This window comes from Pristiophorus japonicus, chromosome 2 (assembly GCF_044704955.1).
Source record: "Pristiophorus japonicus isolate sPriJap1 chromosome 2, sPriJap1.hap1, whole genome shotgun sequence".
In the NCBI taxonomy this organism is placed as follows: Eukaryota; Metazoa; Chordata; class Chondrichthyes; family Pristiophoridae; genus Pristiophorus; species Pristiophorus japonicus.
In genome coordinates this window covers 353,405,963-353,431,451 of record NC_091978.1, presented here as the reverse complement: position 1 = coordinate 353,431,451, position 25,489 = coordinate 353,405,963, and the positions used below count along the sequence as shown (strand labels likewise).

The window sequence follows — 25,489 nt, the reverse complement described above, 5'->3', positions numbered from 1 at the left end:
AAAGTTACATGTTGCCTACCCGATTCCTGCTCCCTCTTCTCTTCGGCAGTTCCTCGGAGTCGAGGATGACTTGTTTCCACACTAATGTGAGTTCTCAGGTGACTGCTGAGACCAATGCAGTCCAATGGATCTACAGTCTCTGTCACAGGTGGGGCAGACGGTGGTTGAAGGGACGGGTGGGTGGGGTGCTTGGGTTGATGTGCGCGACTTCCGCTTGCTCCCGGCGAAGAGACTCGAGGTGTTCTGCGCCTTTCCGAATGCTTCTCCTCCATGTTGAGCGGTCCGACACACCGACACACACACACACAATGGTGTTAGGTTCCGTTTCCCTGCAATCAATCCTTCTGTTATCTTTATTGTCGAGCTGAATCAGATCATGAATCTGGAGTTAAACTGCGCAGAAAGTGAAAATGTTCAAAATCATGACAGCTCAAGAATCCTAGCAGTTATTTCTGAAAGGAGACTTTCATCTAAGTACCTCACCTGAATTGAAACCTGTTCAACAGGTTAAAGGACAGTGTTTTGGCAGAGCAGGCACGAAGGGCCGAATGGCATACCACTGCACATAGTTATGTTTTAATACATTGGAGCGTTAACTTCATAAAAAACTTTTATAGTTTTTTCAGAGATTGTTTAACGTCTTTTTAATGATTGTATTCCCTATGTCTCCCCCTCTCGAGAAAAGTTAGCATTAACCTACCATTGCCAAGTTCCCAGGACATGTTATATTGCTTTGATGCACAGTACCGCAAGAGCTTCTGGGCGTTTGAACTGTCCCAGGTATGGTTTTTCCTCAATAATGCATTGAGACCAAAGATTAAATGAAGCCCAGAGCAGTTTGCAAAATTATGCAAGATGTCCACGGATCTTTCTGCAAGTAAAAAAAAATGGTCAATTAGAGATCACATTAGATACGTGTGCCTGCACACTCCACTTACATACTAATGGTGCAATCCTGCATCGTACAGTGTCACAATCAATCATACTGGCAAGTCCCAATCACACGCTGGGACTTAATAGGTTCTACTCAACCTCTGCTGAAATGTTCAAAAAGTTTAAAAATAGTGAGGAAAATCTGAAAATGAAAGTGACCATATTACTTGGCACTATTTGGATAAAAACTGTGGAAACTCCATCTCTTACCTGAAATTGTAATGTTCTTTAAGTCGCATTTGAGGTCCTTCATCAGGAGGCCAGGTGCTTGCAGGGTCAAAAGATATGTCAGATACGTTTCTACTTCAAGCGGAATTGGATTTAGACAATTACCTGCCAGGAGATAAACAACAAAAATGGTCAGTCGCTATTGCTCTCGTATCACTTGAAAGGCTCCTCTCTAAAGATGCACACCAGTCTGCCTTCCCAACACCAGGTTCTACAACCCCATTTCCAAAAACATCTGAATCTCTGCGCATCTTCTACCGAGATAGCAGAAGATGGGAATGCAGCTGGAAAAAGACTTGCATTTATATAGCGCCTTTCACGACCACTGGACGTCTCAAAGCGCTTTACAGCCAATGACGTACTTTTGGAGTGTAGTCACTGTTGTAATGTGGGAAATGCGGCAGTCAATTTGCACAAAGCAAGCTTCCACAAACAGCAATGTGATAATGACCAGATAATCTGTTTTTTTTGTTATGTTGATTGAGGGATAAATATTGGCCAGGACACCGGGGATAACTCCCCTGCTCTTCTTCAAAATAGTGCAGTGGGATCTTTAACGTCCACCTGAGAGGGCAGACGGGGCCTCAGTTTAACATCTCAATGAAAGACGGCACCTCCGACAGTGCAGCACTCTCTCAGCACTTCACTGGAGTGTCAGCCTAGATTTATGTGCTCATGTATCTGGAGTGGGACTTGAACCCACAATCTTCTGACCCAAAGATGCTGCTCACTGAGCCACGGCTGACACAAATTCATACACTCAAAGAAAAAACATAGTGATTGACAAACAGGTTAATGCAGACAGGAGTTTCATGCAAATGTGTTAACAAATTCATTACTAATATCGCATTGCGTGATCACAACCCTGCTTTTCACAGATGCTCGGCCAGAGTTCTAGTGAGAACAAAGCCAGTGTCAAAATGCATTACTTAATCAAAACACAGGCGATTTAAAATCTATAGGGCTCAATTTTCCCCAGTGATTTGCGCCGTTTTTTTTGAGCAGGCTGCTCTTTTTGGCCTAAGTTGAAAAACCACAGTTTTCCCAATCAATTTGCACCAGCGTAACACAGTTACAATTTTTTTAGGTCAGTTTTTTTTCAGCCAAAGGGGACGTTACCAGCCACCTACGCCAATTCTGACCATTTAGGGAAGTTTGGCCAGCTGAGAGTTACTTCAGTTCTGCTTAGGCCAGCATATGTGGCCTCTGCAGAAAAATCTTCCGGAGAGTTAAAGAAATCGTCGCAGGTTAGGAAATCAACGCAGGTAAGTGCAGCAGATGCCCGGACAGTAGCTGCAGGAAAGGTAAGAGAGAGGGGGAGAGAGAGGTGGGGGGAGGGAGAAGGGGTGGGGGGTGGGGGGGGGGGGGGGAGAAGCCTTTCGGGTGTAGTTAGGTGCTGGGACCGGGAGAGAGACCATTCGGCCTGGAATGGGACGGGGGAGCAGACCGGGAGGCCAGTCGGCCAGGGCTAGGGACGGGAGAGCGCACCGGCAAGCCTTTGGGCCAGGGCTAGGGAGCAGACCGGGAGACCACTCTGCCAGGGCTAGGGGAGGGTCAACGCACCAACAAGCCCTTTGGCCAGATACAGAGATAGAGAGAGAGAGAGATTGGAGAATTGAACCAGTGGGGACCGAGAATGAGACCGGACCGGCAAGCCCTTCGGACGAGGCAGGAGGTAAGTTGGTGCTATGTGTTTTTTTAATTCTTTTAATGCATTGGGAGCTGGCTGTATGCTTCACTTTGCAGCCTCAGCTCGTATTGTGTCCCTGGTTACCATGGCAGTCGATCTTTTTGACGCAGATCAAGGCTCCACCCCCAAAACTAAAGGTCGGGTTACGCCAGGCCAAAATGAAGAAGTCCAACGGGGAAACTTAGAATTTATTTTTTGCCGTACTTAGGCCCCAAAAAATCAGGTGTAACTCTTCATGAAAGGCCAAAAAAATGCTTTGGGGAAAATTGAGCCCGAATGCACTAGGGTCACTGTCTCAAACAAGTTCAACCTGAAACAAAGCAGAGGCTAGATCTCCACATAACCAGCATTTGGCACTTCACTAAGAATCCCGGAAAAGTCAAACATTCAAATCTATCCCATCCCAAAAATATTAATGGAGGACCAGGAAATGCTTAGAAACCCACAATCAACAAGGCACTTCATTCATTCATTCCCTCAGCATTTCCTTGTAGTTCTCCCGAGTCCAGTTGTGAAATCGAGGTCCCCTCCGCCATGACCATGTGTCCAGTTTGAGATTAGGGCCATGACATTTTCTGAATATTTTCCCCCCTTGCGTACATAAACACATCAAGTACACAAACAGAGTGCTGATAGAGTTTGACCCAAGACCAGAACTTACTAACACAAAAGCAAAATACTGCGGATGCTGGAATCTGAAATAAAAACAGAAAATGCTGGAAACACGCAGCAGGTCAGGCAGATTCTGTTCACAGAAAACAGAGTTAATGTTTCAGGAAGGGTCAGCGACCTGAAACAACAACAACCACCTTTATTTATATAACACCTTTAACGTAGTAAAACGTCCCAAGGCGCTTCACAGCAGTGTTATAAGCCAAAACAAATAAATTTGACACCAAGCCACATAAGAAGAAATTAGGGCAGACGACCAAAAGCTTGGTCAAAGAGGTAGGTTTTAAGGCGCTTCTTAAAGGAGCAAAGAGAGGCGGAGAGGTTTAGGGAGGGAGTTCCAGAGCTTAGGGCCCAAACAGCTGAAGGCACAGCCACCAGTGGTTGAACAATTATAATCAGGGATGCTCAAGCGGGCAGAATTTGAGGAGCGCGGACATCTCATGGTGTTGTGAGGCTGAAAGAGATTAGAGAGATAGGGAGGGGGCGAGGCCATGGAGGGATTAGTAAACAAGGATGAGAATTTTGAAATCGAGGCGCTGCTTAACCAGGAGTTAACTCTGTTTCTCTCTCCACAGATGCTGCCCGACCTGCTGGGTATTTCCAGCATTTTCTGTTTTTATATCAGAATTTACTCGGTGCTTTCTCCCCTGTCTCCCTCTTGCTAGGATCATATGTCATCCTACCTAACTCTCCGAGCCAGCTCTGCTCCCTCGCCCTGTCAGTCGTACAATTAAGAAATAGATTTATTTTTAAAGCTCTTCAGGGTGGAGATTATACAGAAATGACTGGGGTTAAAAATAATTTGATTTCAGACTGCTTCAGACATAAACCGATTATTTTAAGATTAATATAGCTAGCTCAGACATTCCATGCAAGTAACATTAACTCTGAACAGTACAGCAATCAGGAACAGAGGGAAGCCACTGTTCATTTTAGAAATTGGGGAGCAGCAATAGATTTGTTTTTCATAAAGAAAGCGTCTTTAAAAGTATTTGTAAAGTAATTGAACTTTGTCTTCCAATTATCCACGCTGAACAAAAACAAGGAAAGGTCCTTTACTGTATGACTTTTCCAGTAATAGTTGCTGTGCTCACAGTTTATGAAATTTATTTCTCAGGAGTAGAGTTTCCACTCAAACACTTTTATTTACATGTCCGGAGCTGCTGTTTTTTGGAGATGAAGAGTGCTGGGGTATCTAGCAAGTTACTTTACATTTCTCTCTCCCCCGCCCCCACACCGCCCCCCACGCCCAGTCTATGGGAACTGTAGAAGTCTCACTGCGTGACCTCTGCTGATGCTTGTAATGAATCACTCGGCGATGTGACAGAGGGCCCCATCTTTACTCAACATCTGATCCTTTCTCTCCTTTGTGCAGAGGAGCAACGGTAGCATAGTGGTTACTGGACTACTAATGGAATGTTGACCTTTACTGCAAGGGGGATAGAGTATAAAAGCAGAGAAGTCCTGCTACAACTTGCCACACCTGGAGTACTGCTGCGTACAGTTTTGGTTTCCGTATTTAAAGAAGGATATACTTGCATTGGAGGCTGTTCAGAGAAGGTTCGCTAGGTTGATTCCGGGGGGTTGACTTATGAGGATAGGTTGAGTAGGTTGGGCCTATGCATATTGGAGTTCAGAAGAATGAGAGGTGATCTTAGTGAAACTTATAGAATAATGAGGGTGGATGCAGAGAGGATATTTCCACTCATAGGGAAAACTAAAACGAGGGGACATAGTCTTAGAATAAGGGGCCACCCATTTAAAACTGAGATGAGGAGAAATTTCTTCTCTCTGAGGGTTGTAAATCTATAGAATTCTCTGCCCCAGAGAACTGTGGCAGCTGGGTCATTGAATATATTTAAGAGATAGACAGATTTTTGAGCGATAAGGGAGTAAAGGGTTATGAGGAGCGGGCAGGGAAGTGGAGCTGAGTCCATGATCAGATCAGACATGATCTTATTGAATGGCAGAGCAGGCTCGAGGGGCCAAATGGCCTACTCCTGCTCCTAGTTCTTATGTAATCTAGAGACATGGGTTCAAATACCACCATACAGCTGGGGAAATCTGGAATAAAAAGCTAGTATCAACATGTAATTACTGGATTATTGCAAAAACCCATCTGGTTCATTGATGTCCTTTTAATGAGTCAGCGGGTGAGTCACTGCTGGTTGTTCAAGTCACAGTTGCCATGTTGTGACATGCTAGTGAGTATATTAAAACCCAGTGCCAGCATGGGTGACTTTTTTAAAGAAACTAGCAGAGGGTGACTTTATAAAAAAAAAACTACCCCCAGGACAGAGGGTACGAATGACTGCAGTCATGCAACCTTAAAACACCTGTGTTCATTAATAGAAAGGGACCTCCTCTGTTGCATGTGGATGCATGGTTTGCTGTAAGTGTACTCGGGCCTATATTTTGTAACCCTCACATTTCTGGGGTGAAGACAACTTGTCTACTTTGGTGATATGGCTCATGACACTGCTGCACAATCTCTGTATCTCAAAGGGCGCGGGGTGGGGGAGCGCGGAGAACAACCATACAACGATACACATCGAGAGACAGGAAGACAATATAGCAGACGTTCGGCACATTCAAACAATGATTCCAACTTTGTGTCTAGGTTTAAAATGAGCTGTTGTCCCATCAGTGTATTCCAGATCCCGATCACTCGCTGCGTAAAAAAGATTAGTGACTGAACTCCCTGTAATTTTAAACCAGTTAAAAACCGGTTATGTGTTCTTCTAAACCACGATTTGCAGGGAAGGAAACTTTAATCAAAGCGAGACTAAAACTTGTTTTTAAGCCATTTGCAATATTCATGGCTCAGCGTGAACTAGCAAAGTGTAGCAGTGAGAAGCACAGGACCAGCCTCCTACCATTTAGGGTATCCATCCTTTCAGCATTCTTTCCCACTAAATGCGCTACTTTCCGTTTCTCTGCATTGACTTGCTGCTGACACCTGTTTCCCTTTTGCATGAACAGGTCTACGTTCTCTTGCATCCTCCCTCAGTCGCCATGTTTTAAAAAAAATTCATTCACAGGATGTGGGCGTTGCTGGTAAGACCAGCATTTATTGCCCATTCCTACTTGCCCCGGAGAAGGTGGCGGTGAGCCGCCTTCTTGAACCGCTGCAGTCCGTGTGGTGAAGATGCTCCCACAGCGCTGTTAGGCAACACGCCCTCCCCCCCCCCCCCCCCCCGCTCCCCACCCCGTAAGCCTCACTGCTTCCTGCATGGTCTGCCACCCCACTGTGCGGCCCATTTAAATGTTTGCACATGCTCAGTATCTACAATGTAAAAAGGCAGTGAGCGGCCTGTGCCAGACCTGGCAAATGACTGCGTGGCCGCGCAGCTTAGTGGGAACATTGCTGTTGAAGGGTGGGGTTGGGGGGGGGGGGGGGAGTTCCAGGATTATGACACAGCAACGATGAAAGAACGGCGATATATTTTCAAGTGAGGATGGTGCGCGACTTGGAGGGGTACCAAAGGCGATGTAAGAAAAAGCTTTTTCACGCAGCGAGTGGTTGGGATCTGGAATGCACTTTCTGAAAAGCTGGTGGAGGCAGACTCAATCTTATCTTTCACAGGGGAGTAGGACAAGTATCTGAAGGAAAAACAAATTTACAGGGCTACAAGGAAAGGGCAGGGGAGTGGGACTGGCTGAGAGTCGGCACGAATTCGACAGGCCGAATGGCCTTCTTCTGTGCTATAACCATTCTATGATTCTATATACTTGGAGGTGTTCCCATGCACCTGCTGCCCTTGTCCTTCTAGATGGCAGAGGTCGTGGGTTTAGGAGGTGCTGTCGAAGAAGCCTTGGTGAATTTCTGCAGTCCTGTAATGTGGCATCACCAGAAAATTTCAGTATTGTTACTCAGTTACTTTACATTAATTTACTTATTTTCTTCAATTAAAATTACGTCGAACAATCCTTTCCTTCAAAATAAAACATTTTTGTTCGGCCACAATCAAGTTCTTTCAAGGCTGGCCTTACTTAATAATTGAAAGATGCTTTCCATTCTTAAGAGAATGCTACGGTATAAACGATCTAGTTTTGTTTATAACCAAGCCAGAGTTTACCTTGAGTGTTCGGAGATTTCCAGCCATATTTATGTGGTGAAGACGAACGATTATTTGGTTCAAATAGAATAAAGTCAGCTCCAGTTCCACCAAACCTCAGGTATCCAGGCGACAGACCTCTTGCTAAAGTGCTAAGTTTCTGAGATCTAGGTATAGAAACGGTCTGCATTATAAAGTATCACACACAGTGACGTTCTCTTTCCAAAATGACACACAGGGCCATCCCGACACAGCACCAAATACAGACAAGTAGCAATATTGTCAAACATCCCTAAGCCATCACACCATTCCGTGAAATCAAGTTATCCAACGGGGGGGCGGGACACATTTCTTTTCCAATGAACTCTTCAAAAGAAGTGGTCCAAACAATGATCAAATATGTAACTGGAGCAACATTTGTTATTTGCTTAAGAATGGAAACAGAGTACGGAGATGGTGTCCTCATTCAAATGAGGGGTGCAATCTAATCTGGCTCACCAATCATATCAATTGTTGGTAAAATATCATTATTTATCAAGGTTATGAGGATTAATTAAATGATAACCAGATAAGCAGAAAGGGATAATCTTGCCGGATCATTTCCACAGCTCCTATCTCCCTCAGTTCTGTCTTCTCTCTTCTTCTTCTTCTTCTTCTTCTTCTTAGGCAGTCCCTCGTATCAAGGATGACCCACTTCCACACCAAAAAGGGAAGAGTTCACAGGTGTTTCAATGAAGGACCTAACATTCCAGGTCCCGAACTACATGTTGAAGGGTGGAAGATGCCTGTGTGTGGATTTTTTTAACGTGTGGTGGCCGTTGCACCCCAGCCACCACACGGACTTGACAGAGCTAGGTCTTGGTTCAGTGGCAAGGATTAACCAAGACGACTGGAGACCAGCTCTGCTGCACTGACCTAGTGTGCACATATATCGCAGTGTGAGCTGGCCCGTGCTGCCCCTGGGCCCTCGCCTCTGCTGGGCCCCGAACTCACGCATCTCCTGGCACCCGATCACGTCGCTCCTGCTGTACCTTCCCATGCTCCAATTCACCGACCTAGACTATGGTAATGTCCAATCCAGTCGCCCTCTTCACTGCCGTCGCCCTCTTGCACCAGCTCACGTTGCTCCCTGGAGTGGTACGCCACCACGCTGGTTCCAGGACCACTCGCCTTTTATGGCCCCGACCCTGAGGCTGCTGTTTCTCACAGGTCGGGGCTGCCATGCTCACATGCTCGCTGGTTAGCTGAAAGAACGCCTTGCGGGGCTACAGTTCCACAGATCACTATCCATGCATAGACCAGGCTTGTATTCCCTTGAGCATAAAATGTATTTAATTAGTTTTAGACTTTTCAGTCCTGTACAGTCACTATGAAGCAACAGCATTTAAGTTTAATCCCAATTTTCCAGTTGTTTTCTCATTTTTCTTCCTGACAGGAGTTGAGTTGGAGCATGTAACTGAGCACCTGAGAGAGAAATCAGATATTCCTGTTTGCATATCCAGAGTGATAGTATATCCAAACTGGTCTGAGTCCCAAAGTTCTAACTAAGAGGGGAATATAGTTCAAAAGTAATCCAAGCTAAACTTGCGATTGATTTTCTAGCCTAGTGCCAACTATATTTGAAACACTGATTTTTTTAACATCCCCTCCCCATCTATGTAAAGAATCTTGAGATGTTTTCTATGTAAATGTGTAATGTAAATACAAGTCACCGTAAAGTGAAGGAATTATAGCTTTAATCAAAGCATAGGATAAGTTAATTAGTTGCTATCAAGGAATAAATGCAAAGACTTCCATTTATATGGCAGCCATCATATCTTAAGGTGATCTCAAAGTCCTTCACACCCAATGATGTACTTTTGAAGTGTAATCCACTGTTGTAATGTAGGAAACGCAGCAACCAATACGCGCACAGTAAGCTCCCACAAGCAGCAATGAGATAAATAACCAATTAAACTGTTTTAATGATGTTGGTTGAGGAATGTTGAATCATTGTGACAAAATGTTGAATAATTGTAGGTGGAGATTAAAGATAGTAAGGGGGAAAAGTCACTGGTGGGCGTAGTTTATAGGCCCCTAAATAATAACTTCACGGTGGGGCGGGCAATAATCAAGGGAATAATGGAGGCATGTGAAAAAGGAACGGCAGTAATCATGGGGGATTTTAACCTACATATCGATTGGTCAAATCAAATCGCATGGGGTAGCCTGGAGGAGGAATTCATTGAATACATACGGATTGTTTCTTAGAACAGTATGTTACAGAACCTACAAGGGAGCAAGCTATCTTAGATCTGGTCCTGTGTAATGAGACAGGAATAATAAACGATCTCCTAGTAAAAGATCCTCTCGGAATGAGTGATCACAGTATGGTTGAATTTGTAATACAGATTGAGGGTGAGGAAGTAGTGTCTCAAACGAGCGTACTATGCTTAAACAAAGGGGACTACAGTGGGATGAGGGCAGAGTTGGCTAAAGTAGACTGGAAACACAGACTAAACGGTGGCACAATTGAGGAACAGTGGAGAACTTTTAAGGAGCTCTTTCATAGTGCTCAACAAAAATATATTCCAGTGAAAAAGAAGGGCGGTAAGAGAAGGGATAACCAGCCGTGGATAACCAAGGAAATAAAGGAGAGTATCAAATTAAAAACCAATGCGTATAAGGTGGCCAAGGTTAGTGGGAAAATAGAAGATTGGGAAAATTTTAAACGACAGCAAAGAATGACTAAGAAAGCAATAAAGAAAGGAAAGATAGATTACGAAGGTAAACTTGCGCAAAACATAAAAACGGATAGTAAAAGCTTTTACAGATATATAAAACAGAAAAGAGTGACCAAAGTAAATGTTGGTCCATTAGAAGATGAGAAGGGGGATTTAATAATGGGAAATGTGGAAATGGCTGAGACCTTAAACAATTATTTTGCTTCAGTCTTCACAGTGGAAGACACAAAAACCATGTCAGAAATTGCTGGTCACGGGAATGTGGGAAGGGAGGACCTTGAGACAATCACTATCACTAGGGAGGTAGTGCTGGACAGGCTAATGGGACTCAAGGTAGACAAGTCCCCTGGTCCTGATGAAATGCATCCCAGGGTATTAAAAGAGATAGCGGAAGTTATAGCAGATGCATTCGTTATAATCTACCAAAATTCTCTGGACTCTGGGGAGGTACCAGCGGATTGGAAAGCAGCTAATGTAACGCCTCTGTTTAAAAAAGGGGGTAGACAAAAGGCAGGTAACTATAGGCCGGTTAGTTTAACATCTGTAGTGGGGAAAATGCTTGAAACTATCACTAAGGAAGAAATAGCGGGACATCTAGATAGGAATAATGCAATCAAGCAGACGCAGCATGGATTCATGAAGGGGAAATCATGTTTAACTAATTTACTGGAATTCTTTGAGGATATAACGAGCATGGTGGATAGAGGTGTACCGATGGATGTGGTGTATTTAGATTTTCAATAGGCATTCGATAAGGTGCCACACAAAAGGTTACTGCAGAAGATAAAGGTACGCAGAGTCAGAGGAAATGTATTAGCATGGATAGAGAATTAGCTGGCTAACAGAAAACAGAGAGTTGGGATAAATGGGTCCTTTTCGGGTTGGAAATCGATGGTTAGTGGTGTGCCACAGGGATCGGTGCTGGGACCACAACTGTTTACAATATACATAGACGACCTGGAAGAGGGGACAGAGTGTAGTGTAACAAAATTTGCAGATGACACAAAGATTAGTGGGAAAGCGGGTTGTGTAGAGGACACAGAGAGGCTGCAAAGAGATTTAGATAGGTTAAGCGACTGGGCTAAGGTTTGGCAGATGGAGTACAATGTCGGAAAGTGTGAGGTCATCCACCTTGGGAAAAAAAAACAGTAAAAGGGAATATTATTTGAATGGGGAGAAATTACAACATGCTACAGTGCAGAGGGACCTGGGGGTCCTTGTGCATGAATCCCAAAAAGTTACTTTGCAGGTGCAGCAGGTAATCAGGAAGGCGAATGGAATGTTGGCCTTCATTGCAAGAGGGATGGAGTACAAAAGCAGGGAGGTCCTTCTGCAACTGTATAGGGTATTAGTGAGGCCGCACCTGGAGTACTGCATGCAGTTTTGGTCACCTTACTTAAGGAAGGATATACTAGCTTTGGAGGGGGTACAGAGACGATTCACTAGGCTGATTCCAGAGATGAGGGGGTTACCTTATGACGATAGATTGAATAGACTGGGTCTTTATTCGTTGGAGTTCAGAAGGATGAGGGGTGATCTTATAGAAACATTTAAAATAATGAAAGGGATAGACAAGATAGAGACAGAGAGGTTGTTTCCACTGGTCGGGGAGACTAGAACTAGGGGGCACAGCCTCAAAATACGGGGGAGCCAATTTAAAACCGAGTTGAGAAGGAATTTCTTCTCCCAGAGGGTTGTGAATCTGTGGAATTCTCTGCCCAAGGAAGCAGTTGAGGCTAGCTCATTGAATGTATTCAAGTCACAGACAGACAGATTTTTAACCAATAAGGGAATTAAGGGTTATGGGGAGCAGGCAGGTAAGTGGAGCTGAGTCCACGGCCAGATCAGCCATGATCTTGTTGAATGGCGGAGCAGGCTCGAGGGGCTAGATGGCCTACTCCTGTTCCTAATTCTTATGTTCTTATGTTAATAAATACTGGCCAGGACCAATGTTCCCTTTAAACTGCACGACACTCTGAAGGTTCCAGCTTTTAAATAGAAAATTCTGAATATACAGAATCCTAAATGGGCCTTTAAAGGGGCTGCACGGGTCAAAAAAAAATTAGAGGGAGGATTGGCCAGAGCACCGGCCATAGGATCTTTTACATCCACCGGAGAGAGCAGATGGGGTCTCAGTTTAACGTCTCATCTGAAAGATTGCAGCTCTGACAATAGAGCACTTCCTGGAAGGAATGTAATAATATTTAGAAACTGGATAGAAGCCTTGTTTATTCATTAGGTCACTGATCCGTTGTTTATACATCAAGGAGAAAAAGAGGAAATGAGATAGACTTTCTGTAATAAATGTCGGTAATTCCAGAAAAATGAACATATACTTTGTGTGTGTGTGTGTGTGTGTGTGTAGAGAATGGCATCAGGGAGACAATACCAGTCTAAATATAGCCACTTCCATTTAATATCTTACTCGGTCTTAATGTTTCAATAACTATATTTACCACTTAAAAGGGGAAATCGAAAGCAGTACCTCATGATATTATCATCGGCTGAACAAAGCAGCCCACTAATTTGTCACATGTCAATTTCAACATCTTCATCTTTGTGCTTCCCTAAGCAACTTCTTCAGTGGGATCTAAAAGGACTGCCAGGAAATACAGGAAGCATGTTGTGTCCAGAGCAAATTCTGACCGAAATTCAACAGGAGCTGGTCTGCCAATTCCCCGCTCCGCACGGCTCCTTTTGGAAGTCCCGTTCCTTGTGGCTGCATTTTGAAGTTGCAACCCCCCCCTCCACCCCCATATCGCCTCCTTTATCGCTACCCTATCCTGGCTCCTGGTGCACAGCCCCTCCGAATGCTGTGGGAAACAGGAGAAGAAAAGTGGTTGCAAAAAGCAAAAAACAAAGGTGAAAGGAAGGTTGGAAACAAAAGCTGAGGAGAGATGAAACTGATGGGAAGAGAGAGAGAGAGAGAGAGACTACAAGTTGAGGACACAATGACATAGAAACAGAAGTGAAAGCAGAGAGAAAGAGATAAGTGGTCATCATCATAGGCGGTCCCTCGATCGAGGATGACTTGCTTCCACATGAGTTCACAGATGTTTCAATGAAAGACCCGATGTTGCAGTCCTGCACTCCAATTCAGAGGGTGGAAGATGCCTGTGCGTGGATTTTTTTTAACATGTGGTGACCGTTGCACACCAGCCACCACACGGGCTCGACAGAGCTAGGTCTTTATCCAGTGGCAAGGGTTAACCAGGACGACTGGAGACCTGCTCTGCTGCACGGACCTAGTGCGCACACATATCGCAGTGTGGGCTGGGCCCGTGCTATCCCTGCACCCTGGGCTCTTCTGGGCCCAGTACCCTCATTCACTGCACCTCCGCCACAATTTCTCGTCGCTCCTCCATCACAAACATTCGCTGCATTGCTGCCACGATCTCCTGTCGCACCTTGAATGCAAAACTCAGAAGTAGATCCTCAGGCTTTGTTTTCCCGCTATGGGGTTCTGGGCAAGATCGCTCAGCCCGGCACTCTGTTTCAGTAGTAATACAGCGAAACACAGATGCAATGCTGGGGTTACTGTGCAAACCGATCAGTGGGTCCAATCCTGGGAATCATTATATAAACCCATCAGTGGGTACAATCCCCAGGGATACTGTGTATAAACCCATCAGTGGGTACAATCCCCGGGGACAGTGTATAAACCCATCAGTGGGTACAATCCCCGGGGACAGTGTATAAACCCATCAGTGGGTACAATCCCCGGGGTTACTGTCTATAAACCCATCAGTGGGTACAATCCCCGGGGTTACTGTGTATAAACCCATCAGTGGGTACAATCCCCGGGGTTACTGTATATAAACCCATCAGTGGGTACAATCCCGGGGACAGTGTATAAACCCATCAGTGGGTACAATCCCCGGGGTTACTGTGTATAAACCCATTAGTGGGTACAATCCCCGGGGTTACTGTGTATAAACCCATTAGTGGGTACAATCCCCGGGGTTACTGTGTATAAACCCATCAGTGGGTACAATCCCCGGGGACAGTGTATAAACCCATCAGTGGGTACAATCCCCGTGGACAGTGTATAAACCCATCAGTGGGTACAACCCCCGGGGTTACTGTCTATAAACCCATCAGTGGGTACAATCCCCGGGGTTACTGTGTATAAACCCATCAGTGGGTACAATCCCAGGGGTTACTGTATATAAACCCATCAGTGGGTACAATCCCCGGGGACAGTGTATAAACCCATCAGTGGGTACAATCTCCGGGGTTACTGTATATAAACCCATCAGTGGGTACAATCCCAGACCAGGGGTTAAGGGTCTCCTCCCGGGTGAACCACAGTATTCTCGGTCACTTACCGGAGTAAATCCAGGCTTTCTGTCCGGAGTAGGGAGGCGTCCAGAGCCACCGACAGGAAGCGAGGGCTGACGTCGCGGAGGGGACGAGCGAGCTCCACCTGAATTCGGACAGAAGCCGGGGACAGCGCAGCCAGCGTGCAGCTCAGCAGACAGAGCACGAGCAACACCAGGGAGCCCATCGTCCAGCTTCAAACTCCCCAGCAGAGTAGTACCCGGGCAGGGAGAGGGATGGAGATTGACTGGCGGACAGGCTCTCGGAGTTTGAGCTCTCGTTGCGCTCCTTCTTCCTTTTCTGCACTTTGAAAGGGGCAGGCACTGCTCGGGCGGATGCTCGGCGCCGCTCTCACGAACCTCTTCAATCCGTTTCCTCGCCCTCCCACAGCAGGTTAAGGCAGTTGTCACCTGACCGATGTGGCCAAGAGCCAGCGTTGCAACCGACTGCCCTCCGCCCGAATGAAGCGCCGCCCCAACTTCTAACCACAGCCCAGCCCTGGCTAACATCTCAATTCAGTGTGTGTGTCCTGTGTGGATAAAATTTAATAACAACCCGGTAATGTGCTTTTCTTAGAGCTTCATTGACAAGTAATGACAGTAGAAGAAAAGGATTTAATTCTGAAACCATCAGCATCTTTGGGGAGGGGAGGGGGTCTCGGCAGTTCCCGGGGCTGTTCGGGAAATTTGAAAAAACTAGCGGGAAATTGGATTACAATTTGCGTTACAATTCTGCTGCTGAGTTTCACTTGATCTTTAATTCCGCACCGACTAACCGCTCCAAATGCGGACATCCTGGCGTCAAGCGGACGTTGCTTTCGGCCAGGAACTTTTCTAAGTTGGTAGCTACTGACAAATTCTTGACGCCTAGTGAGAAAAAGCCATGACTATTTTAAAATATGTTTACACTTTGATGGACTCCAAATACCAGATACACTACTGAGCAGATCATGCGGAATGGATGGATTTTCTGTTTATCCCATATGCAACCCTCAGTATATTATTTAGGCCACTGAATTATGGTGATTGAATCAATTAAACTTTTATTACACAGTATTGTAGGAGTGGTATTTTCAGGCTATGCCCCATGTGTATTTCTATGGAAATTGTAAATCAGCGATTATTATATGTTCAAGTATGTAGTTATTTTTATCTCATCTATTTTACTTCAGCCAGGAGGCAGTTATGGTGTGTCACAGTTCTGGGCAGTGGAGAGGTCAGTGTGGTTAGGGGGTGTCGAGAGGCTGGTCCTAGGAGGGGGCAGTATGGTGGATGTGGTAGTGGGTGGGTGGGAACAGTGGATTGGAAGTGTGGGAGCTTTGGGGGGGGGGGGGAGGGAGAGAGAGAGAATTGCTGTGTGTGCTCGTATTGGGAGAGGGATGTGGGAGGGGAGGAGAGGAAAAGTGGAAAGGGGGTTGTGCACTACCTTTCACAACACGTGCATTTTCACACATTACAACAGTGACTACACTTCAGTACTTCATTAGCTGTAAAGCGCTTTGAGGCGTCTGGTGGTCGTGAAAGGCGCTATATAAATGCAAGTCTTTCTTAACTTTGGGAAAAGCATGGCAATAGGGTTTTTTGTTGCTGGCAGGGTATCAGCAGATAATATAGGAAAATACTTGTTTTTTTGGGAGCAGTGAGAGCAAGGAGTCGCAAAGGGCGTGAAGGCTTGGGCACTCAGCTGTGCGCAACAGGAGAATTGTCTCGATTTGAATTATTTCCAATTGATGAACCCTCCTTGCCTCCCATTAACGTACTGGGGATTAATTTGTCTATTTTCCTTACTCCTCCCTCTTCCTTTGACCTAGTTGATCTTTTTGTAGATTGGACCAAATCTTTATACACTGATATTTGAGATGAGTTTACCTCACCTTGTCTTCTGTGATGTAAAAAGGCGCCATGCACCAGGAAAACTACCAGGTTGCTCCTTCCAAGTGAGCCAGATGGGCTGGAAGCACAAACTCTCTGCACCACTGCATTACACTGCAGAACTCTGCAGCTTTAATATCATGTTACACTTGTATTTCATCTCTGGGATCCACACACCCCAAAGCCCCTCACTAAAATATTTCAATAAACAATATTAAAAATTTCCAATACTTTATTGCACTTGCTTTTGTGTACTTTTATAAAAAGGAATGCATGTAAAGGTTTGAATAATCAAACTAATAAAATATTTCCTTGAGGCTACTTCAATTCCCTTTTACACCAACAAATGTATACACTGTAGTTGACAAATCTCAAGGTGTTGTATTTGTGCAGACAACTGCTCTGCTCTATCATACAAATCAATAAAATCGGCTGCTTAACCTAAAATCGTCCGCTTAGTTCAATCACTGTTGCAGTTACAATCGTGTACAGTACAAACAATATCTTTGTTCACTTAGTAATTGTGTGCAGTAGATACAGTCTGTAGCAGTAAGTCACCAGGCAGTCTCAGTAGATACAGACTGTGGCAATAAATCACCAGGCAGTCTCTGTAGATGCAGACTGTAGCGGTAAATCACCGGGCAGTCTCAGGAGATACAAACTGTGGCGGTAAGTCACTGGGCAGTCTCAGAAGATACAGTCTGCAGCGGTAAGTCACCGGGCAGTCTCGGTAGATACAGTCTGTAGCGGTAAGTCATCGGGCAGTATCAGGAGATACAGACTGTGGCAGTAAGTCACCGGGCGGTCTCGGTAGATACAGTCTGTAGCGGTAAGTCACCGGGCGGTCTCGGTAGATACAGTCTGTAGCGGTAAGTCACCGGGCGGTCTCGGTAGATACAGTCTGTAGCGGTAAGTCACCGGGCAGTCTCAGGAGATACAGACTGTGGCGGTAAGTCACCGGGCGGTCTCGGTAGATACAGACTGGCGGTAAGTCACCGGGCAGTCTCAGGAGATACAGACTGTGGCGGTAAGTCACCGGGCAGTCTCAGGAGATACAGACTGTGGCGGTAAGTCACCGGGCAGTCTCAGGAGATACAGACTGTGGCAATAAATCACCAGGCAGTCTCTGTAGATGCAGACTGTAGCGGTAAATCACCGGGCAGTCTCAGGAGATACAAACTGTGGCGGTAAGTCACTGGGCAGTCTCAGAAGATACAGTCTGCAGCGGTAAGTCACCGGGCAGTCTCGGTAGATACAGTCTGTAGCGGTAAGTCATCGGGCAGTATCAGGAGATACAGACTGTGGCAGTAAGTCACCGGGCGGTCTCGGTAGATACAGTCTGTAGCGGTAAGTCACCGGGCGGTCTCGGTAGATACAGTCTGTAGCGGTAAGTCACCGGGCGGTCTCGGTAGATACAGTCTGTAGCGGTAAGTCACCGGGCAGTCTCAGGAGATACAGACTGTGGCGGTAAGTCACCGGGCGGTCTCGGTAGATACAGACTGTGGCGGTAAGTCACCGGGCAGTCTCAGGAGATACAGACTGTGGCGGTAAGTCACCGGGCAGTCTCAGGAGATACAGACTGTGGCGGTAAGTCACCGGGCAGTCTCAGGAGATACAGACTGTGGCGGTAAGTCACCGGGCGGTCTCGGTAGATACAGACTGTGGCAGTAAATCACCGGGCAGTATCAGGAGATACAGACTGGCGGTAAGTCACCGGGCAGTCTCAGGAGATACAGACTGTGGCGGTAAGTCACCGGGCAGTCTCAGGAGATACAGACTGTGGCGGTAAGTCACCGGGCAGTCTCGGTAGATACAGACTGTAGCGGTAAGTCACTAGGCAGCCTCAGAAGCTCTTCTACTTCTTCTTGTAAAGCTTCAGCCTTTTCATTTAGCAGCATCTATAAACAGATAACAACCAAGAATAATTTTAAAATCCAAAACAGAAAAAGCTGGAAATCTGGGGCTCAATGAGTGCACCGACTTTGTGGGCTGAAAAGGGCGGCGATAAAGTCTCCCGATTCTGGCCGCTGTGTTGCCTCTCCCGGGGCTTGTCACGGCGTGGCCAGTCGATTGGGGAGGCGGAGCTAGGGCCCTGCGCCAGAAACAGTGCCGGCAGCTTTCCACATGCGCGTTGGAGTGTGCATGCATGCGCAGTAGCTCCTGCCCCCAGTCTCCGCATGCGTGCTGCAGCGTGGGACCCGCTGCATCCCGCCCCTATCCCGAGCTGAGTGGCCTCCCGCACAGGCCAGCCCGCTGCCTTCCCGGGCTAGAAGGCCACAACAAACAGGTTGGTGTGGGGCCCAAGCCGGGGAGAGTTTTGATCCGGGGGGGGCGGGGGAAAGAGAGTTTTGATCCGGGGGCGGGGTTTGATAACTGTGTAGCCAGTAATTTTAATGAGCTTACTCAAGACTTTCCTTAACCCTATTGATAAAAATACTTTCCTAACCAATAGAAAATACTTTCAAATACATCATAATCAATTCTTGAATATTAGATTTGGTGGAATAATTTTGCTTGAATTTTCAAAATATTTAAAAGCATAAAACAAACAGTAAATTTCCTGGCTATACGGTATAAAATATTTCTATGATGGTGGGTGAGCTTAGGCGGCTGGGAGAACATAAGAATTACAAGCAGGAGGTACTTCTATTTTTTATTTGAATATTTTGAAAAAATTATGTAAATATGTTTTGTCTCTTTTATTTTTGTAGTTTAAGCTTCCATGAATGCTTCTGTTGTATAGTAAATTAACTTTGCGAAGTTTGTCGTATGATGTCCTGTATAGCTGTTTGATCCAAGTCACATTCTTTAGTCAAGTCGTTAAGTTCTGCTGGCCTCCGATGTACCTACCTGCGCTGATTTCTTAATTCTCCGCAAGGGTATTCTGTGCGGCTACAACTGGCCACATATGCTGGCCTAAGTTAGTTTGGAGTAACTATTAGCTGTCCAAAGTTGCCTAAATGGCTAAAATGGGCGTAGGTGGCTGGTAACGCCCCCTTTTGAAAAAACCTAAACTAAACTAAAAATATCCTAACTAACTCACTTACACTGGCGCAAACTGAATGTGTAAAATGGGGATTTTTAAGATACTCCAGAAAAATCAAGTTGCTCCAAAAAAAAGAGAGCAACGCCTGACCAATTTTGAGCCCATACAGAGCAGTCAGCATTTGTAAAGAGAAAAGACAGGTTTTGATGTTTTTGGCATGTAACCTTCCTCACATTATTCTACTGGCAAAGTTCACAAAGTCCCTGATTGATCTTGACGGTGCTTCTTCTAATAATTTACACAGTACTGTAAATGCTGGTAACTCGGGCATTTCTCAATTGTACTTATGCAACTGAAGGGTAGCAGGGTTCGTTACTGATTTGGCCGTAAAATGTTTCTCCTTTTTAATGCATGCTGCAATGGGGTAAAATACTATTGGAAATACTTGGACTACAGGTTCAGTTTATTTTGTGATTCAATAATGAATTATTATGAAGGGTTGATCTCCAAGTGCAGAAGAATGTTCAAACTGCAGCATATGCCCAAAAACCGTTTTAGTACAGATAAGGAATCACTATTCTGTCTCCACCTGCAGTCAACTTGTTCCCAGGCCTCTGCAAACTGAGGGTAATTCTCCCCGAGAGAGCGTATTGCAGTTTCTCTCATGTTCATAATATGGGGACTTTATCAACTTTTCGTGCTGAACATACACAACTGCAGTCATGTTAATTCTGCAGTATCCAAATCTCACTCTGATTTGGCTGCTTCATCTCTGCTGAGGCCTAGAAAATAGGTGGCTCAGTAACGTGTCAAAATCAGCAACTGTGTATAACTATTAGTCAACCCCATCGCAGATAACATTGTGCATCATAAAGTCATATGATGTTTATTTATTTAGCAGCACGAGTAAAGGAAAGAACTTGCACTTATATCGAGTCTTTCACGTCCCAAAGCGCTTTATAGCCAATGAGGTACTTTTTGAAGTGTAGTCACTGTTGTAATGTCATAATGTTCTGGGATTGAGAAGGAATTTTGAAAGAATACTTCCAAATCCAATAAGTGCTCATGGTGCATGTGGCACAAGCACATAGGTGTGGGAGAGCTGGGTCCACGTATCTATCAGCTCAGAACAGGAGGTGTCTAATTAAAGAACTTGCATTTATATAGTGCCTTTCACAACTTCAGGACGTCTCAAAGTGCTTTACAGCCAATTAAGTACTTTTGAAGTGTAGTCATTGTTGTAATGTAGGAATTACATAAAAATGTAAACCTGTGATGTCATTGGAACTCCTGAGGTCACCTCCTTTATAGTTGGGAGTGTCACTGGTGACAGGAGAACTATATGTCTGCCACTGTGGCACTCCTTCAAAGCAACAGTGCCCTGAGGCTTCATTCGACACTCGCATCTACTTAGGAGAGTAACAAAAGTACCTCAACTGATTGCATTATCAATATCATCCAAACAATGACGAAGCCAGAAAATGGTGCTTACTTTAGCAGAGAAAACAATCTGAATAGCCTGGCGTTTGGACATATGTTCAATTGTCTTGACCAACACTTCAGGATTTGCATTAGCCAGATAAGACAAAGATTTATAACCAGCATGGTGCAACTGTCGAGCGCGAGCCTGCAAAACAAAACAGTTAAATAATTTCATACAGCATTATACATTAATGCTTTAGTGTGCTGGAATGTAATCATTTTTGAAATACGTTACTTTGTTTTTGACTTTATCATTCTAGATTCACCCTCCAGTTAGTTCCCTGTATTTAGACCGTGTTTTTGGTCAACACAGTCGAACCTCTGGACACACACAAAGACACAACACAGTGAATTAATGCATTTGAAAGCAATAATTCAGCAGTGTGGGAAGTTACCCACTGTGTAATGTTTCCTCTCTCCTTCAAACCGCCTAACCAAGACTTCCAATTTTCATCTGGCAGGCAGATTAACCCCATGGTCTCCTAGCATTGCATTTTCCTTCTTTATATCCAAATATACACTTGACCACTAAATGCACCAGATACTTAATTTCTGGGCAAACTTCATCCTGGTCTTATAACTAACTGCAGCATTTTGCAAAAATAGTTCAGATTTACAAACCTCTCGGACTCCTGATATTTCCATAAGAGGGACAAGTTCTGGTTTCACACAGTATGACAGTTTATGAGTGAGGTCTGAAAAGAGAGCCTGATATGCCCAGAACTCCTCTAATTCCTGTAGGCAGCAAAACAAAACTGAAATCAATCTTAGTTAATAAAGGAACTCTTCATATTTTATATCTGCTCCAAAAACACCATTGTTGAGATAATGTACTAATATATAAAAAAACATATATATACATATATCTCAATATGGTGCTTTTGGAACACGTCACAGCAAAGATATGTGACAACATATAGTGAAAAAATAGCACCAGCAGCAGTTTAAGCAAATGGAAAGATCAGGGTACCATTTTAATGGTGAATTTTTAAAGATTATGGCAAAAGTAACTGTGTCCTGATCAGCCTTAAGCACTGTTAAATGGATTGTAATCCCAGTAAATTGAAAGATCCCATACGGGCACTTAATACAAAGATTATTTGAGTTTTGTAACTAGGTGAACAAGTGCTTTATGTTATTTTTCAAATAGCTTCTAAAAAACAAGGCGGCAAAAGTACATTTACACTCTTAGTGCAACATAGGAACAGGAGTGGGCCATTCAGCACCTCGAGCTTGTTCCGCCATTCAATTAGATCATGGCTGATCTGTAGATCAAAAAAGAAAATTCTGTCCCAATGTGATTTTGCCCAACACTGACTCACAGAAGAACAAGTACAGGCAGTGTGCAAATACAGCATCCATAAAGTGTAAAATATATCATGTCCAAGCTTCTTTTTAAATATGTTTACAAAGTTGCTTATAAATTTGTTTAAAAAGTTTGATTTTAAAGGCAAGTTATTTGCTGGTTCACTCTTTGCAATTAGGCTACTTTTACATCTGTCAGGAGCCAATCAAGTTTAGCAATGAAAATGCACTTAATGTATTATAGAAGTTTTTCAATTACAGAAAAAAGTACAATGAAAATAAGAAATAAAGGTTTTACAAATACCTCACAGAAATGCAGCACACTAGAGGCGAAAGCTGCTGCTGAATTCAGTAAACTCTGCATAAAACCACGAGGCATGTTAAACCTCAGCGCCACAGCCCACGTGTTCATCTCCTTGAAAAGGGAGTAGAGCACCAAGGATAGGTAGAACCGGGTTACGACAAAACCATCTGCAGCCTACAGAGAGAAAAATACATTTGAATACTTGTTACTGACAACCACTTATACTCCTCAGGAGTAATGTTCCAGCGATAATCTGTAGAGATGCTATCCTGCTCCTGGATGGGATAAGTCAGCAACTATAAATCCCACTCCTCTATAACAAGTGTATTTATATACATATATAGTCAGCCAGATGGTTAACAGGGACAAATTAAATGCAAGAATCATATTCCAAAAAAGAAAACAGAATGTAACCATGACGTTTCCACACCAAAAACTGAACATTTAAGTAACTTGAACCAACTGCATAGTATTAAAATGCAAATTTGAGCTGAAATCTTAAAGCTTGGGCCTGGTCAAAGCCTGGGACCCAATTTATGAGCAGTCTATGTTAGCGGTATCAGCTGCTGAGGCTGATTCAATTCCAGCATTTAAATTTTTTTTGTTCATGAGCAACACCGTAGGATATTGACTTGTGTTCTCTCTTTTTCTGCTGAGTTTGCAAGTGCCTCAGGAAAGATCACCAAGACACTCTGGCTATTGGGTCTTTGACTTTAGCACTAATTATATGCATTGTCCTAAACATTTTCAAAAATACTAAATCTGTTAGTGCTGTTACCTCATCCTACCGCTCAGCAGAGAATATTCAGTGTTTGTCACGCAAACTATTCTGCGCTGGGCAAATACAATCTGAAGTCATGCAACAGTTGTATCCTGATCATAACTAAAATTGAGGGTCATGTATTATTTTAGTTAGGATATATTTGTATCTTATTTAACAAAGCAGAATTGGAATGGGTGTATTACAGCTTACCCTAGTTTTCAAATGTTACAGAAATCTTAATAATCCTTTGAAAGCCTGTTACTAGTTGAGACCCAATTGACAGCAATGCAAATTTCCTCAAGCTCCCTGTACCGTGTGGCAGTTCAGACCTGAATATATGGAGCTAGGTCACAGATCAGCCATGATCTCATTGAAATGGCGGAACAGGCTCCAGGGGCTAAATGGCCTACTCTTGTTTCTAATTCCAAGCCAGTAAGTGAGGCTGGAGATCATTTATTTCCACAGATAATAAAATAGAATTTCAATAAAGGAGAAATCATGGGCTAGACTTTCCATTTTTACCGCTACCGCCCATATCTCGGCAGTATACTCTTCTCGACTTTTCAATACCGCCCGAATACCGCCAAGATCTGAAACCGCTAGTTCCAGCTTTTTCCCCCTAAGGTAGTGATAGCGGTCGGGCGGGAGCGGTATTTTATCCTCGTGGAAGGCTGGCGAACTTGGCAATGGTCTTACTGCGCATGCGCGTTTTTTTTCTTCTTTTTCCCGTGATTCAGGGGTCAGCCCATGCATGCGTAGATGAGGAAGGGGGGGGGGGGCGGGGAAAAGAGAGGGAGAGAGAGAAAGAAAAGATTGACTGGCAGCCTGTTTGGAAATCATCTCTGTTTCCAGTTTTTGTGGGGCTTTTCTACATAATATACATTAATATATAATGGATAGTAGTGCAGATCAGTTGATGGTGGAGGCCAAGATAGGAGGGAGGAAGAGGGCAAAGCGTTTCACAATGGATGCCCAAGTTGCCTTGGTCCATGAAGTGGAAGCACGGTGGGACCAATTGACCCGGGATGGCCACAGAAAACCCACCGTGGCTGTGTGCCAGCGAATATGGGCAGAGATTGCCGAGACAGTGTCCTTGGTTGCCCAAGTCCGTCGGGGGCCAGTCCAGTGCTGCAAGCGCTGGAACGACCTTGTTTCTGCCGTGAGAGTAAGTAATAACTTTAATAATGCACTGACTCATTACTTAAATTATAAATCTGCCATATTGTGATGTTAATCTTGGTAAGCTTAGTGTTACGCATTATTTACTATCAACGATGTTATTATATTGTTTTCCTGTAATAAGATGTGTTCACTTGCATGCCAATGGTGCATTAATAGGACATTGTTGAAAGGCGTTGAGGATGGGTAATGGTGGATGTCTATCTGTGTGCTGCGTACTAGTACCTGGGCAATTATCTTATACCATGATATTATCATCTTTCCAGAAAATAAAAATCGCTTTCAATCGCGGTGAACGTCGGCGCACCGGAGGAGGGCTGGCAGTGCTGGAACAGCTCACGGATCTTGAAGAGCAGGCCGCAGCCCTACAGGGGCACATGATCTCTCGGCCACTCGGGGGGGGGGGGGGGGGGGGGGTGTAGATCCACCACGCAAGTCACGCATAAGCCCCTGGCCGTGCAGCGTTCATGTAATATAGTCATGTGAACATAATGTATAAATGATGCTAAATGATGTAATGTAATGCTGGGACCATGCCATTCAGTCTCTGTAAATTCTGTTCATATTCATTGCATCTCGGCGATATATACATATGTCTGCACAATGTAAGCGCCCTCCCCTCCCCTTCTGCTGACCTCTTCTGTTCTAGTTGCCCAGGCACATGAGCATGCAGAGCCAATTCTAATTCAACTGGTTTTGACCGGTCGAAGAAAACACCGAGGACGATGATGATGATGACGACGACGACGACGACACCATACAACTTTCCGACCCCCCTCAAAAGATGTGCCGTTGAGGGGGGGGGGGGGGGGAGGGCGGGGGCGGGAACTGAAGAGTCCATTATACCTGCGACCGCCTCTTCCTCAGGCGAATCAATATTTCATGGATTCGTCTCCGAGGATGTAGCGGGACCAAGCGGTATGCAGCAGGGCACATCGAGTGGTACAGCCCCCGTGCCTAATCCACGAAGGCTGA

General features: G+C 44.8%; 2 protein-coding genes across 3 annotated transcripts in view; both read right to left on the bottom strand.

Annotated features, from left to right (window-relative positions):
- hpse (heparanase) overlaps positions 1 to 15,027 on the bottom strand; it is a 39,426-nt gene extending 24,399 nt beyond the window's left edge. The window contains exons 1-4 of the mRNA XM_070872400.1: positions 14,633 to 15,027; positions 7,603 to 7,748; positions 1,144 to 1,266; positions 701 to 871 (exon numbers count right to left, since the gene is read on the bottom strand). Of these exons, the coding sequence (XP_070728501.1) occupies positions 701 to 871; positions 1,144 to 1,266; positions 7,603 to 7,748; positions 14,633 to 14,811 (619 nt within the window). The 5' untranslated portion in view covers positions 14,812 to 15,027. The remainder of the gene's footprint in view (positions 1 to 700; positions 872 to 1,143; positions 1,267 to 7,602; positions 7,749 to 14,632) is intronic.
- Positions 15,028 to 16,737: 1,710 nt separating this feature from the next.
- helq (helicase, POLQ like) overlaps positions 16,738 to 25,489 on the bottom strand; it is a 65,252-nt gene continuing 56,500 nt past the window's right edge. For both annotated transcript variants that reach the window (XM_070872387.1, XM_070872388.1), the window contains 4 exons: positions 22,573 to 22,746; positions 21,585 to 21,698; positions 20,974 to 21,108; positions 16,738 to 18,393 (listed from right to left, as the gene is read on the bottom strand). In XM_070872387.1, the coding sequence (XP_070728488.1) occupies positions 18,286 to 18,393; positions 20,974 to 21,108; positions 21,585 to 21,698; positions 22,573 to 22,746 (531 nt within the window). In that variant the 3' untranslated portion in view covers positions 16,738 to 18,285. The remainder of the gene's footprint in view (positions 18,394 to 20,973; positions 21,109 to 21,584; positions 21,699 to 22,572; positions 22,747 to 25,489) is intronic.